At 41.8% G+C, this 14,643-nt stretch overlaps 1 protein-coding gene across 4 annotated transcripts in view; it reads left to right on the top strand.

The window, feature by feature from the left end:
* The first annotated feature begins 2,195 nt into the window (after nucleotides 1–2,195).
* LOC106583291 (LIM domain and actin-binding protein 1) overlaps nucleotides 2,196–14,643 on the top strand; it is a 43,488-nt gene continuing 31,040 nt past the window's right edge. The window contains exons 1-3 of one of the 4 annotated variants that reach the window (XM_014167273.3): nucleotides 2,196–2,284; nucleotides 2,448–2,521; nucleotides 13,319–13,477. In XM_014167273.3, the coding sequence (XP_014022748.1) occupies nucleotides 13,353–13,477 (125 nt within the window). In that variant the 5' untranslated portion in view covers nucleotides 2,196–2,284; nucleotides 2,448–2,521; nucleotides 13,319–13,352. Of the gene's footprint in view, nucleotides 2,522–4,686; nucleotides 4,856–13,318; nucleotides 13,478–14,643 lie in introns of those variants that run through there. The other 3 variants (XM_014167275.3, XM_014167272.3, XM_014167274.3) reach the window with 3 other exon arrangements.

The raw sequence follows: 14,643 nt of genomic DNA on the forward strand, positions 1-14,643 counted from the left end.
GGCTGTTAACCAGGGTAGGAGTAGCCAGGTGGAAAGCTTGGCCAGCCGTAGAAAAATGCTTATTGAAATTCTCAATTATCGCGGATTTATCGGTGGTGACAGTGTTTCCTAGCCTCAGTGCAGTGGGCAGCTGGGAGGAGGTGCTCTTATTCTCCATGGACTTTACGGTGTCCTAGAACTTTTTGGAGTTTGTGCTACTGAGTAAAGGGTCTGAATACTTAAGTAAATGTTATATTTCAGTTTTTTATTTTTAATACATTTGCAAAAATGTCAAAAAAATCTGTTTTTGCTTTGTCATTATGGGGTATTGTTTGTAGATTGATGAGTGGGAAAAAACTATTTAATCCATTTTAGAATAAAGATGTTACGTAACAAAATGTGGAAAAGGTCAAGGGTGCACTGTATGTGGTGAATGTGACAGTGTGTGTGTGGCATCAGTATGCATGTGTGGGCGTATGTAGTGAGTGTGTGGGTTGAGTCCAGTGTGTGTGCATAGTTGGTGCAACAATGGGCCAATGCAGGTTGTCCTGGTAGCCATTTGATTAGCTATTTTTCAGTATTGTTTAGAAGTCTTATGACTTGGGGGTAGAAGCTGTTCAGGATCCTGTTGGTTGACTTGGTGCATTACTACCGCTTGCCATGCGATAGCAGAAAGAACAGTCTGTGGCTAGGGTGGCTGGAGTTTTAGATTTTTTTTTAGGACTTCCTCTGACACTGTCTGGTATTGAGCTCAGTGGATCTTTATATTATGCAGATTCTGAACAATCATGTAACAATTGCATTGCAGTTGCATTTGGTTTTGTTGCCATTTAGGCCTAGTACTTAGCCTCTTTTGGTGTTAACCAAATGGACTTTAATTCCTTAGGTGCTGGTTACTAAAGATGTGTTCACAGGTCATGATAACCCTGTGGTCAACACAAGTTTGTTAAATAGAACATATCAATAACATAAATGCTTATCAAGTGTCTAGCCCAGTCACATCTAAGCTTTGCTCTGTACCGTGCTGACATTCATCATCATTAAAGTATTACAAGTTAACTGTGATTCCACTGCCTATCATCTGTGCAAACCAGCACCCCAGAGTGAACCAGCACCTAATAAATGAGTCCCATTAGCTCTCCCCAACAGACTGGGTAGGGCATAGGCCTATCTTTGATGTCAAGATATATCAACCTTTAGTAAACTATTAGTCACACTTCACAATTTCAGTTTGCATATTCACAATGGTTGTCTTTAGTGAAATTTGCATTGCATACAAATGACAAAGTCTGTCTCAAATTGTGTCTCTACACACATTGTACAAGGGTTAATAACAATAATGTGAATTTAATGTCAAACCAGGTAGCTAGTATACAACGCCCCCCTCAGGCAGAGCATTTTATATTGTGAACTGTCTGGGACTCGTTTGCCTGCTTGCTACTCAAATATATTTGTATTATTAAGTCAAATTCAAAATGAACTGCAATAGTCTACGCATGTCTCAAAAACATTAGCATTATAAAATGCAGTGGTGGAAATAGTACCCAATTGTCATACTTGACACACATTGTACAAGGGTAATATAAAACGACTCAAGTAAAAGTGAAAGTCACCCAGTAAAATACTACTTGACCAAAAGTCTAAAAGTATTTGGTTTTAAATATTCTTAAGTATCCAAAGTAAATGTAATTGCTAAACTATACTTAACTATCAAAAGTAAAAGTATGAATCATTTCAAATTCCATATATTAAGCAAACCAGATGGCAGATTATTTTTATTTAGGGATAGCCAGGGGGCACACTCCAACACTCAGTCATAATTTACAAAATAAGCATGTGTTTTTAGTGAGTCTTCTTGCCCTGGGATGACCAGGGATGTTCTCTTGATAAGTGCATAAATTGAACCAATTTCCTGTCCTAAGCATTCAAAATATAAGGAGTACTTTTGGGTGTCATGGAAAATGTATCGAGTAAAAAGTACATAATCTTTAGGAATGTAGTGAAGTAAAAGTAAAGTTGTCAAAAATATAAATAGTAAAGTAAAGTACAGATATACCCCCCCTCCCTAAAAAACGATTTAAGTAGTAATTTTAAATGTTTGTACTTTAGTATTTTTCACCACTGTTAAAATGTGAGGCCTATCTCCATATTAAAAATAAAATGTGTCCCAATGTATGAACAACATGCCTGGGGCGTGTTTACGGAGCGCACTTTGCAATAATGCTCTGGTGAGGTCGCGAGTAATATCGCAGAGATAGTACGTTACATACTTTGAGGATCGCACGAGACCAAAAGACTAATCATTGTGAGTGTAATTAGCCAAAGCCACTTACATTAGCTATATGAAACGTATTCGTTTAGCAGCAATACATTTAAACAAATCATGTTAATTATGTTCGTTTAAAAATGTAGTTAAAATCTCAGACACTAACGTTAGCAGACGACAACCAACGCCTCTCTTTCTATAGTGCACCTGTGGGACTGTCGGAGGACCTGTGGTCTGCAACATCAGAAACTTAAGGCCGAAGAAAAGTTACAAGAGGTTTGTAATGAGCTTGTGTTGATATATCCAGTTATTATAATGCAATGTGCATGTTACTTTTTAATAAAAGTAGCCTAAATGTGTGTTAAGCTATGCTAGTTTAGGCAGTGGTGTGCACATGGTGAATTTGCTGTAGCCAAGGGTAAAATGCTTGCCAATTTCACAGGTGTTGCCAATTTTCCATATTATTACTTGTGGAGGTTGTAGGGAGGTGATGGGAGTTGGCTAACCCATTTGAGGGTATTCCCTATGTGGAGGACTGGAGACACAATGCATTATACTTGGATACAGTAAGCTTATGGCTACTTGAATATTGTGGTAATAATGCATATTGGACCACTCCTTCCTGCTGATGCCACTTTTGCAAGTACATGACCAGATGTTTTATTAGGCTATACTCTATTGAGTCTATACAAAAGTTTAAGTGTTTTCAAAACTCAAAGGTGTGCAGTGTCAAAATGAGTCCACTACCCACACCCCATCTGTTGTGTAGATCCAGCTATAGGATCTACACAACAGGAATATAGTTACAACAGATGGCATGCGAGACATGGACTCATCTAGACAACTTAAGTTTTCAAAACATTTAAAAAACTGATTTTGGAGTGAACTATTAGTTTAATACTCGGCACAGGCATTTTGTTGACTTAGGCTTCTCAGAGTAGGTTACCTGTTGGCCTGACAGCCAGGCTATATTGTATTCAAACCCCTGCTGAGTATTACAAGCTGGGTATTCATTGGCTGTCCCTGGAGAATTGAGGAGTCTACTTTGGTGTTCACCTCAGTGCCAGCAGTCAGCCAGCACACAATGCCGACTGTCCATCTTTGTACCTTGATCGCACCATGTGGCCATTTGAATGCATCTCTATGCTCATTTAATGGCACTATTTATACAGTTCTCTCTGTCTTCTTGGAAGTGGCACAGCTGAGTCTTAGAAATCGCTGCCAGACCATGTCGCCTTTTCATCCTTCTCTCTGCAAATAGACAGGGTAGACCACAGAGGAGGCAGCCAGGTGGTAATGTCCCAGTGACGATGACTCAGTGGAATGCATTGATGATGTTAACCACCATTTCGGCTCATTTGGTTCAAGTCATCCCTTTTCTCATTGTTGACAGATCAACATTGACAAACGAGGGGACTTTCCTGTATAAATTGAAGAGAAAATAGGCTACACACAGATCTCACTGGTTCAGGTGCTGGGCAGAATTGTAGTTATTTTTATATATCATTTATTTTTTTTGAGAGAGAAATGAGTAATGTCCTCAACTCTGACATGCTCGTGAAGGCTGTTTATTAATAGACAGAAATGTACGTTATGATTCAGTTGTCCATTTCTGACTCACCAATTTAGTGTAGTTATAGCTTTACAGTGTAGCCTGTGGTTTTGCATTTAGTGTTATAGTGTACGTTGTATATTATTTGTGTAAATTCATTGTTTATACATTCTGTCTGTATATTCTGTGTAACGTCTGTCTGAATATTGTTTATTGTGGCAGATCCATTTTACCTGGTCAAATTCCTGTTAAATTGAAATGTACTGGGTGACTAAAGGTTATTCTGATTATACATTGCTACAATAAGTCATAGAGAAACTGCTCTAGTGAAACGTTTGTGTATTGATTTAAATAAAAAAAACTTTTCAGACAAAGCACGTGCACACCTCCAGGTGTGAGGCAATTGTCGGTAGTGGTGAGAATGTGTGGAGTGTATTAAGAGCCAGGGTTTTCTTTCCCTGCTACACTACCATGAAGGCCCCTGGGGACGTCTCAGTGTCTCCAGGTCCCCTTTCAAACAACGCAAAGAAACCTGAGCTTCTGGTTCTGTCCCTCTCTCTCTCCTCCTTTCTCTTCAACTCTCTCCTCCAGCTTTCCTTCTGTCCTTTGTTGTAACTACCACCCTCATGAAGGGGGATCAAGTTATGACATAGAATCACACAATTTAGATCAGTTTTGAGTTTTTCACCAGGTTGTTAAAATGCTTTTAACTGTAGAGCAGGGAGTTGTATAGGCTATTTCCTAGAAATTCTGCTGAAGACACACAGACAATGTACCTGGCAGGAGAAATGCAATCCAAGGTCATTGGTGCAGGGAATCACATGACCTGCTTCCTCCGCCCTCATGATACTTTTCTCTGCACTCCGCCCCTTAAACTCTTACACATTAGAGACATTGCACACACAGTGTCAGGTATCGCAAGGTTTCACCAGCGGAGTATGACACATCGGAAGTTCTGAAATTACATGCTGATCCGAAACTGAAGTGCTTTAAAATAATAGATGAGACAATTTTACAACGAAGATACCAGAAAAACTAGACTCTATTAAAAAAAAAAGGTGAGTTTCATGTCTGCAGGTGTGTCACAGTTAATTTCTCCCCAAAAGGTTTGAGTTAATTTACCACTCCCTTCGTGTCATTGTTTGTAACTGTGTGTGTGTCTTATATCGATCGCATATCTCAAATAATAATTCTCTGTTCTCACATAGTATTGACCGTAACTCCCACTGTTAGTGTAGTATGGCAAGTCCAACAGTATCCATGTCATGGATGTGAAAGAAAAAATTCTACCGTAGGTAGGCTATTATCTAAACACACAGGGTTAAAGCAAGGTTGGTGGCTTTGTGACACCTGATCAGTACCTTAAGCTGAGAGGTGCCAAGTCAGCCATGAAGGAGAGACCTGTGTTTCAGTTTCCAGGTATTTTTCTGCCATTGAAATCCTTTTTTTGGGGTCGCTTAAGTCTAAACAGTGTTTCTCTCTCTCTCTCTAATATCTATATATATATATATAGGTGAAAAAAATAAAGAGAACACTAAAATAACACATCCTAGATCTGAATGAATGAAATAATCTTATTAAATACTTTTTTCTTTACATAGTTGAATGTGCTGACAACAAAATCACACAAATTGGATTTCCATTGATTATCAACCCATGGAGGTCTGGATTTGGAGTCACACTCAAAATTAAAGTGGAAAACCACACTACAGGCTGATCCAACTTTGATGTAATGTCCTTAAAACAAGTCAAAATGAGGCTCGGTAGTATGTGTGGCCTCCACGTGCCTCTATGACCTCCCTACAACGCCTGGGCATGATCCTGATGAGGTGGCGGATGGTCTCCTGAGGGATCTCCTCCCAGACCTGGACTAAAGCATCCGCCAACTCCTGGACAGTCTGTGGTGCAACGTGCCGTTGGTGGATGGAGCGAGACATGATGTCCCAGATGTGCTCAATTGGATTCAGGTCTGGGGAACGGGCGGGCCAGTCCATAGCATCAATGCCTTCCTCTTGCAGGAACTGCTGACACACTCCGGCCACATGAGGTCTAGTATTGTCTTGCATTAGGAGGAACCCAGGGCCAACCGCACCAGCATATGGTCTCACAAGGGGTCTGAGGATCTCATCTCGGTACCTAATGGCAGTCAGGCTACCTCTGGCGGGCACATGGAGGGCTGTGCGGCCCCCCAAAGAAATTCCACCCCACACCATGACTGACCCACCGCCAAACCGGTCATGCTGGAGGATGTTGCAGGCAGCAGAACGTTCTCCACGGCGTCTCCATACTCTGTCACGTCTGTCACGTGCTCAGTGTGAACCTGCTTTCATCTGTGAAGGGCACAGGTCGCCAGTGGCGAATTTGCCAATCTTGGTGTTCTCTGGCAAATGCCAAACGTCCTGCACGGTGTTGGGCTGTAAGCACAACCCCCACCTGTGGACGTCGGGCCCTCATACCACCCTCATGGAGTCTGTTTCTGACCGTTTGAGCAGACACATGCACATTTGTGGCCTGCTGGAGGTCATTTTGCAGGGCTCTGGCAGTGCTTCTCCTGCTCCTCCTTGCACAAAGGCGGAGGTAGCGGTCCTGCTGCTGGGTTGTTGCCCTCCTACGGCCTCCTCCACATCTCCTGATGTACTGGCCTGTCTCCTGGTAGTGCCTCCATGCTCTGGACACTATGCTGAGAGACACAGCAAACCTTCTTGCCACAGCTCGCATTGATGTGCCATCCTGAATGAGCTGCACTACCTGAGCCACTTGTGTGGGTTGTAGTCTCCGTCTCATGCTACCACTAGAGTGAAAGCACCACCAGCATTCAAAAGTGACCAAAACATCAGCCAGGAAGCATAGGAACTGAGAAGTGGTCTGTGGTCACCACCTGCAGAACCACTCCTTTATTTGGGTGTCTTGCTAATTGCCTATAATTTCCACCTGTTGTCTATTCCATTTGCACAACAGCATGTGAAATTTATTGTCAATCAGTGTTGCTTCCTAAGTGGACAGTTTGATTTCACAGAAGTGTGCTTGACTTGGAGTTACATTGTGTTGTTTAAGTGTTCCCTTTATTTTTTTGAGCAGTGTGTGTAATATATATATATATATATATATATATATATATATATATATATACACACACGTAGTGCCTTCGGAAAGTATCCAGACCCCTTGACTTTTTCCACATTTTGTTACGTTATAGCTTTATTCTAAAATGGATTTTAAAAAAAATACCCATTATTGACTAAGTGAAAATGGGATGTTAGAAATGTTTGCAAATGTGTTAAATAAAAAACAAATACCTTATTTACATAAGTATTCTGAGCTCAACTTTGTGTCTTTCTAAAAATCTATTTTTGCCTTGTCATTATGGGGTATTGTGTGTTTGGCTGGGTGGCCAGCTCTATGAAGTCTTGGTGGTTCCAAACTTCTTCAATTTAAGAATGATGGAGACCACTGTGTTCTTGGACCTTCAATGCTGCAGAATTTTTTTTCTGGTACCCCCTTCCCGAGATCTGTGCCTCGACACAATCCTGTCTCGGGACCTCTTATGGACAGTCCAGGCGACCTCATGGTTTTTGCTCTGACATGCATTGTCAACTGTAGGACCTTGATATAGACAGTTGTGTGCCTTTCCAAATCATGTCCAATTGATTCAATTTAGCACAGGTGGACTCAAATCAAGTTGTAGAAACATCTCAAGGATGATCAATGGAAACAGGATGCACCTATGCTCAATTTCGAGTCTCATAGCAAAGGTCTGAATACTTACGTAAATAAGGTATTTCAGTTTTTTAAGACATTTGCAAACTTTGTCATCATGGGGTATTGTGTGTATATTGAGAAGCATTTATTTAATACATTTTAGAATAAAGCTGTAACGTAACAAATTATGGAAAAAGTCAAGGGGTCTGAATAATTTCCGAATGTACTGTATGTAGAAAAAATTATAGACCCACATATTAACAATCACCTAAATAAAAGCTAGACAGTAGGAGAATAAAACATTCCAAAACAATACATTCAGCAGTATTGGTTTTGGTACTAAACTCAGAAAAAACAAATGTCCTCTCACTGTCAACTGCGTTTTATTTTAAGCAAACTGAAAATGTGTACATTTTTGTATGAACGTAAGATTCAACAACTGAGACCAACTGAACAAGTTCCACAGACGTGGCTAAAATAAATGGAATGTGTCCCTGAACAAAGGGGGGGTCAAAATCAAAAGTAACAGTTAGCCACCAGCTGCATTAAATGCACCAGCTGCATTAAATACTGTGGCCACCAGCTGCATTAAATACTGCAGTGCATCTCCTCCTCATGGACTGCACCAGATTTGCCAGTTCTTGCTGTGAGATGTTACCCCACTCTTCCACCAAGGCACCTGCAAGTTCCCGGACAATTCTGGGGGGAATGGCCCTAGCCCTCAACCTCCGATCCAACAGGTCCCAGACGTGCTCAATGGGATTGAGATCCGGGCTCTTCGTTGGCTATGGCAGAACATTGACATTCCTGCCTTGCAGGAAATCATGCACAGAACGAGCCATATGGCTGGTGGCATTGTCATGCTGGAGGGTCATGTCAGGATGAGCCTGCAGGAAGGGTACCACATGAGGGAGGAGGATGTCTTCCCTGTAATGCACAGCGTTGAGATTGCCTGCAATGACAAGCTCAGTCCGATGATGCTGTGATACACAGCCCAAGACCATGACGGACCCTCCACCTCTTTCCCGCTCCAGAGTACAGGCCTCGGTGTACAGGCCTCGGTGTACAGGCCTCGGTGTAATGCTCATTCCTTTGACGATAAACGCGAATCCGACCATCACCCCTGGTGAGACAAAAGTGCGACTCGTCAGTGAAGAACACTTTTTGCCAGTCCTGTCTGGTCCAGCGATGGTGGGTTTGTGCCCATAGGCGATGTTGTTGCCGGTGATGTCTGGGGAGAACCTGCCTTACAACAGGCCTACAAGCCCTCAGTCCAGCCTCTCTCAGCCTATTGCGGACAGCCTGAGCACTGATGGAGGGATTGTGCGTTCCTTGTGTAACTCGGGCAGTTGTTGTTGCCATCCTGTACCTGTCCCACAGGTGTGATGTTCGGACGTACCGATCCTATGCAGGTGTTGTTACACATGGTCTGCCACTGTGAGGATGATCAGCTGTCTGTCCTGTCTCCCTGTAGCGCTGTCTTAGGCGTCTCACAGTATGGACATTGCAATTTATTGCCCTGGCCACATCTGCAGTCCTCATGCCTCCTTGCAGCATGCCTAAGGCACGTTCACGTAAATTAGCAGGGACCCTGGGCATCTTTATTTTGGTGTTTTTCAGAGTCAGTAGAAAAGCCTCTTTAGTGTCCTAAGTTTTCATAACTGTGACCTTAATTGCCTACCGTCTGTAAGCTGTTAGTGTCTTAACAACCATTCCACAGGTGCATGTTCATTAATTGTTTATGGTTCATTGAACAAACATGGGAAACAGTGTTTACGAATTATTTTTGAAAGACCGGGTCCTGAAAAAGGGATGTTTCTTTTTTTGCTGAGTTTATATTTGAGCAAAATAAAATGCATAGAATTGCAGGAAATGTTCTTTAAAACGGCAACATTTTCTCTCGACTCCTTGCTCTGGCCAAGCGCTACGCCACGCCCATGGGCATTAGTTTTTTCTCTACAATGAGTCTGGATCTGAGTAGCCAGAACACACGTGTTTAAAGCGGAGGTTTGAAAATTTGTCATGGCTTTGATACTCTGATATGATCCAATCATTTACGATTTTGTACAATGGCCCTCGTCACCACAAACGACTTCAATGATGTCAGTCTGACTAAAGTATAAAGCGAATGACAGAGTAGCAGAAGAATTTAGTGTGAATTCCTTTGAAACTGCTACATTTTTCTCTCAGCTGCATGGCAAAATATGTAGAATTGCAGGAAATGAGCTTTAAAACATCAAGTTCATCTCTCATTCTGCAACGCCCACCACCTAAGCCCCTTTTTGATCCAGGAAAGAACCCTGGTCTCTGACTCACCTGCTAGTTTATCTACAATGATTTTGTGTTTAATGATTCTTTGTTCAGTTTGTTTTGGAGCCAGACTTTAACTAGTTTTTACACCTCATGGTACTTTTGTTTAATTATACAGTGACATTATCTGCAAATCAGTTTGCATAGAGTAACAGACTAGTTTGTCTCAGGTGTTACCTGTCTAGTATGGTTGGTATGACGTAAAAGAGCACTGTTTAAATTAGGCTATAGCCTCTGTCCTAGATCTGTCAGTTGGTGCAGTCAATGTTATCCTGACGTTGTTATTTTAACATGGCTGTTATTATTGTCCCTGGAATTTACTTAGCTGCAAAGGTTTGTTTTTATTTATTAAACATTTTACATGTAGTTTTTTTAAATCTTCATTTTTTTTAAATATTTGTTTACATATTCCCTAAATGTATTCAGGGAAGATGGTGGTTTATAAGTTGCTATCCCCTATCTCCGCATTGAGCTGTTCAGGACTGATTGTACCTTCATGTCACTCAAGGCGCTGATGATGAAATGGCTATATTGTGCAATAGACTGATCCTGTGTTGTGTTCCATATCTGGGTTTGTTGTGGATACAGCGTTTCTAGGGAAATCTCGATGCAATGAGATGAAAGTGAGGGTTCAAAGCCTTTGTGCTTTGAACTTACATTTACATTTTAGTCATTTAGCAGACGCTCTTATCCAGAGCGACTTACATTAATTAGTGCATTCGTCTTATGATAGCTAGGTGAGACAACATATTACAATCGTAGCAAGTACATTTTCCCTCAACAGAGTAGTTAACAGCAAGATCAGTGCTATTTGGAAAGTGCATATTTGTATTTTTTGGGGTGGGGGGTACAGAAGCTTGACAGAAGCTTGAGTCTTGTTGACTGAAATGCGATAACAATTGCTTAGGAAAAGGCGCATCCACAGGATCTGTCAATGTCACTTAAGGGTTCAAAAGTTCTTTTGGACATCCTGTCCCCAGTTTACAGTCAAAATCAACTATGGTGAAGTAAAGTGTAGCCTATAGATTTAATTTTACTACCAGATATCAATAGACTTGCTCACCTTGCATGCAGATACTTTGTTCAGATATGGTGAGAGGGTAGATTTGGTGTTGTAGGGACAGATTGACTAAAATGCTATCGCAGTTTGTTGAAAGAACACAAATGCCATGTGAGAAGGAAGCCTTATCTCTGTTAGGATACCTGTTCCTCTATGTATCACAATCACCATAACCCCTACTGCTGCTGCTACAGCTATGCTGCTAGCTACGCTGTCACTGCTTCTGTTAGCTTACAAGAAGATGACTACTTTATTGGACATTCATCTAGGCTACATTGGACAACGGCAATTTGTCTTCTGCTTCATCCCCTCAGGACGTACAATATGCACTGGTTTGGGCTGAGGGCAGCAACAGTGCAGTGCAACTGGAGCAGTTATAGGGGGGTTAAGTGACTTGCTCAAGGTCACAATGGCAGGAGATGGCTTAACTTGCACATATAAGTACAATGGAAATGTAATAGAAAAGCATCCCTCTAAAGGCTTCAGTGATGAAACGCATAATACATTTTTTACTTTCAACTTCCATTCTCCTCCAGGAGTGGCTGAATATTTCCTGCTACTCTAGTTCTTCAAGCCTTGCATCTTGGTTTCTACTGTGAGTTAGGTTTTTACTCTGCTTAGCTTGGAGGAAAGGCTGAGGACGTTTTTCGGAGGAATTCCATTGGAATGTCCCCTGCCTGTCTGGCTTCCTGAGCTGTCCTGATGCACATGAATATGTTGCGTTGCCTCTGAGACACAGCACTTTATCCCTTTTCCCACTGTACATGTACAGTACCTCAAGGTTTCACAGGGTTTCAACCAATATCCACTTAAGCTAAGGTTTAAGCGTTGGCCGATTTTCTTAGCGTTTTCTCATGAAATATGACAGAGATGCAAGGCCAAGTTTAAAACTATCCCTGTGGCCATGTTAAATACTGTCTTTATGAGAAGTTAATGTGATGTCTCTCTCTTTGTGAACTTGGCTGCCATCTCAGTGGCTTAGATGATTCCTTTCCTGGATCCCACGGTTTGTGGACAGGAAGTGTTGGAGATTCTTTTGGATTTGGTCATTCGTCATGGTCACTGTCTAGTAGTGCTGGTTGTTTGCATGTGTATGTTTATGCGTGTGCTGTGTCAATACAAAACCAGCTGCTCTGGTAACGTTCAGTTCAAAGTCCTCTGTGTCTTTGTCTGGTAACCATAATGTAATACCTGCAAAGCACACCTTAATGAAAGGGGCAGATGAAAGGGCATTGTCCATACGCTCTTAGAATTAGCCTATTGACATTTAATTTATCTGCAAACGACTGTACAAATACACATCATGCAGTGTACCAAAGGTGGTTCCATTTATAACGTGTGTCACGTGCTTTTAACGTTTCTACCTTCCAGACAAATGACTATTTTACTGGCTTACCAGCTGCGTTACCAGACTGCTTTTTAATGTGTACGTGTCTGTTGGGAGCACAGCAACTATAGTAACTAACTATTGCCTGTGTATGTGTATGTCCTATATGTTATACTCTGGCCTTCTATAATTGTTGCTTATAAAGATCAGGCAGAGATAAGTGGCAGTCGGGGTGCTGATTTATCTCCTTAGAACCTCCTGTCTGTCTCAGCCAGATGATGATGATGATGATATGCTCTGATTCACACAATGACAGCATTGTTGCTGATGTCTATTGTGTACCAGTCCCGCAGTCAAGTAGCACATGCAGTGTCTGAACTTGCTTGATCATGATGGCAGAGTTTTGTTTCTTCTTGCTCCTGTAATCATGTAACAATCCTGTGTGTGTGTGTGTGTTTTTTTTATTCTGGATAAAAAAGGGGCTTAGGGGGTGTGGCAAGGGGTGCGGTTGGCATGGCTGAATTTTAGAGGCCCCTGTCATGGCGGTGTAGAGCAATTTTTGCATTTCTAAGCCAATTTCCTGCCATTCTAGCCTACAACATATAAATTGCATGAAAAACTTTGGTCCCTAGTTACAGGCTACCTGGTATGGTCATGTCCTCAGGAAAAACTCCTGGCCCTATACATGACACCCAACACAAAAATACAGAACTTTATGCAAGTTTGTTAACCATACACAAGTTGATATGAAAGTTCTTAACATATGTTTTTCCAATACCCTTCAATTAAAGTGTCTGCCTGTATTGTCTGTTAGTTAACAAGCAGTGAGGTAATGGTGCACACCATGGACAAACGGCTGGGTGATGTCACAGTAAAATGTTTGCTCACCGCAGAATGGTGTCATCCAACAGCATCAGTGTGGGTTGTTGAACCCAGGCTCTCCTGGCTGTCTGTATGATACTACACTGTATTAGTGAATTCCTATAAGATGGGTTTTGGAGGATTTTTCATATTTGAATTTTTTATTTTTACATATATTAAATGTAAAACTGAAATTGTCTACATTTTTATTCAATCATTAACTACTAGTGTGTGTGTGTGTGTGTGTGTGTGTGTGTGTTACAGCCCTTGGCCCTGAGAGTGCTGCTAAGAGGCAGAGATGGAAGGCGGAAGTTCATTCAGCCGAAGGTCGTGGGCGTCGCAGTCTTTACGCGTCACTGCCAGGGAACTCTCATTGGTCAGCACGCGAGGCAAGACCAACGCCATCGCAGAGCGCTTCTCCAAGTGAGTGACACACAACTCTCTACTAAAGACAATTCTGTCTGAATGAACAGTAGACACTTATCTTCCAAATGCATCTTACCAAACTCGCATCTATCTGTAGGGATTACGGAATCCTCAATCTCAAATTAAATGTTATTTGTCACATGTGGCGAATACAACCTTACAGTGAAATGCTTACTTACAAGCCCTTATTAACCAACAATGCAGTTTGAAGAAAAATACCAAAACATATATTTTTAGTCCCCAACTGTGAAATAACACATGGAATCATGTACTAACCAAAAAAGTGTTAAACAAATCAAAATATATTTTTGATTCTTCAAAGTAGCCACTCTTTGCCTTGATGACAGCTTTGCACACTCTTGGCATTCTCTCAACCAGTTTCATGAGGTAGTCACCTGGAATGCTTTTCCAACAGTCTTAAAGGAGTTCCCATATATGCTGAGCACTTGTTGGCTGCGTTTCCTTCACTCTGTGGTCCAACTCACCCCAAACCATCTCAATTAGGTTGTTGGGTGATTGTGGAGGCCAGGTCATCTGATGCAGCACTCCATCACTCTCCTTCTTGGTCAAATAGCCCTTACACAGCCTGGAGGTGTGTTTTGGGTCATTGTCCTGTTGAAAAACAAATTATAGTGCCACTAAGCGCAAACCAGATGGGATGGTGTATCGCTGCTGAATGCTATGGTAGCCATGCTGGTTAAGTGTGCCTTGAATTCTAAATAAAAAACGGACAGTGTCACCAGCAAAGCACCCCCACACCAGAACACCACCTCCTCCATGCTTCACGGTGGGAACCACACATGCAGAGATCATCCGTTCACCTACTCTGCGTCTCACAAAGGCACGGTGGTTGGAACCAAAAATCTCAAATTTGGACTCATCAGACCAAAGGGCAGTTTTTCACCGGTTCTAATGTCCATTGCTCATATTTTTGGCCCAAGTAAGTCTTTTCTTCTTATTGGTGTCCTTTAGTAGTGGTTTCTTTGCAGCAATTTGGCCTGATTGACGCAGTCTCCTCTGAACAGTTGATGTTAATGTGTCTGTTACTAGAACTCTGTGAAGCATTTATTTGGGCTGCAATTTGAGGCTAATAACTCTAATGAACTTATACTCTACAGCAGCAGGAGCTCTGGGTCTTCCATTCCTGTGGCAGTCCTCATGAG

The sequence above is a fragment of the Salmo salar genome, chromosome 22 (assembly GCF_965601325.2).
Source record: "Salmo salar chromosome 22, fSalSal1, whole genome shotgun sequence".
NCBI classification, from domain to species: Eukaryota; Metazoa; Chordata; class Actinopteri; order Salmoniformes; family Salmonidae; genus Salmo; species Salmo salar.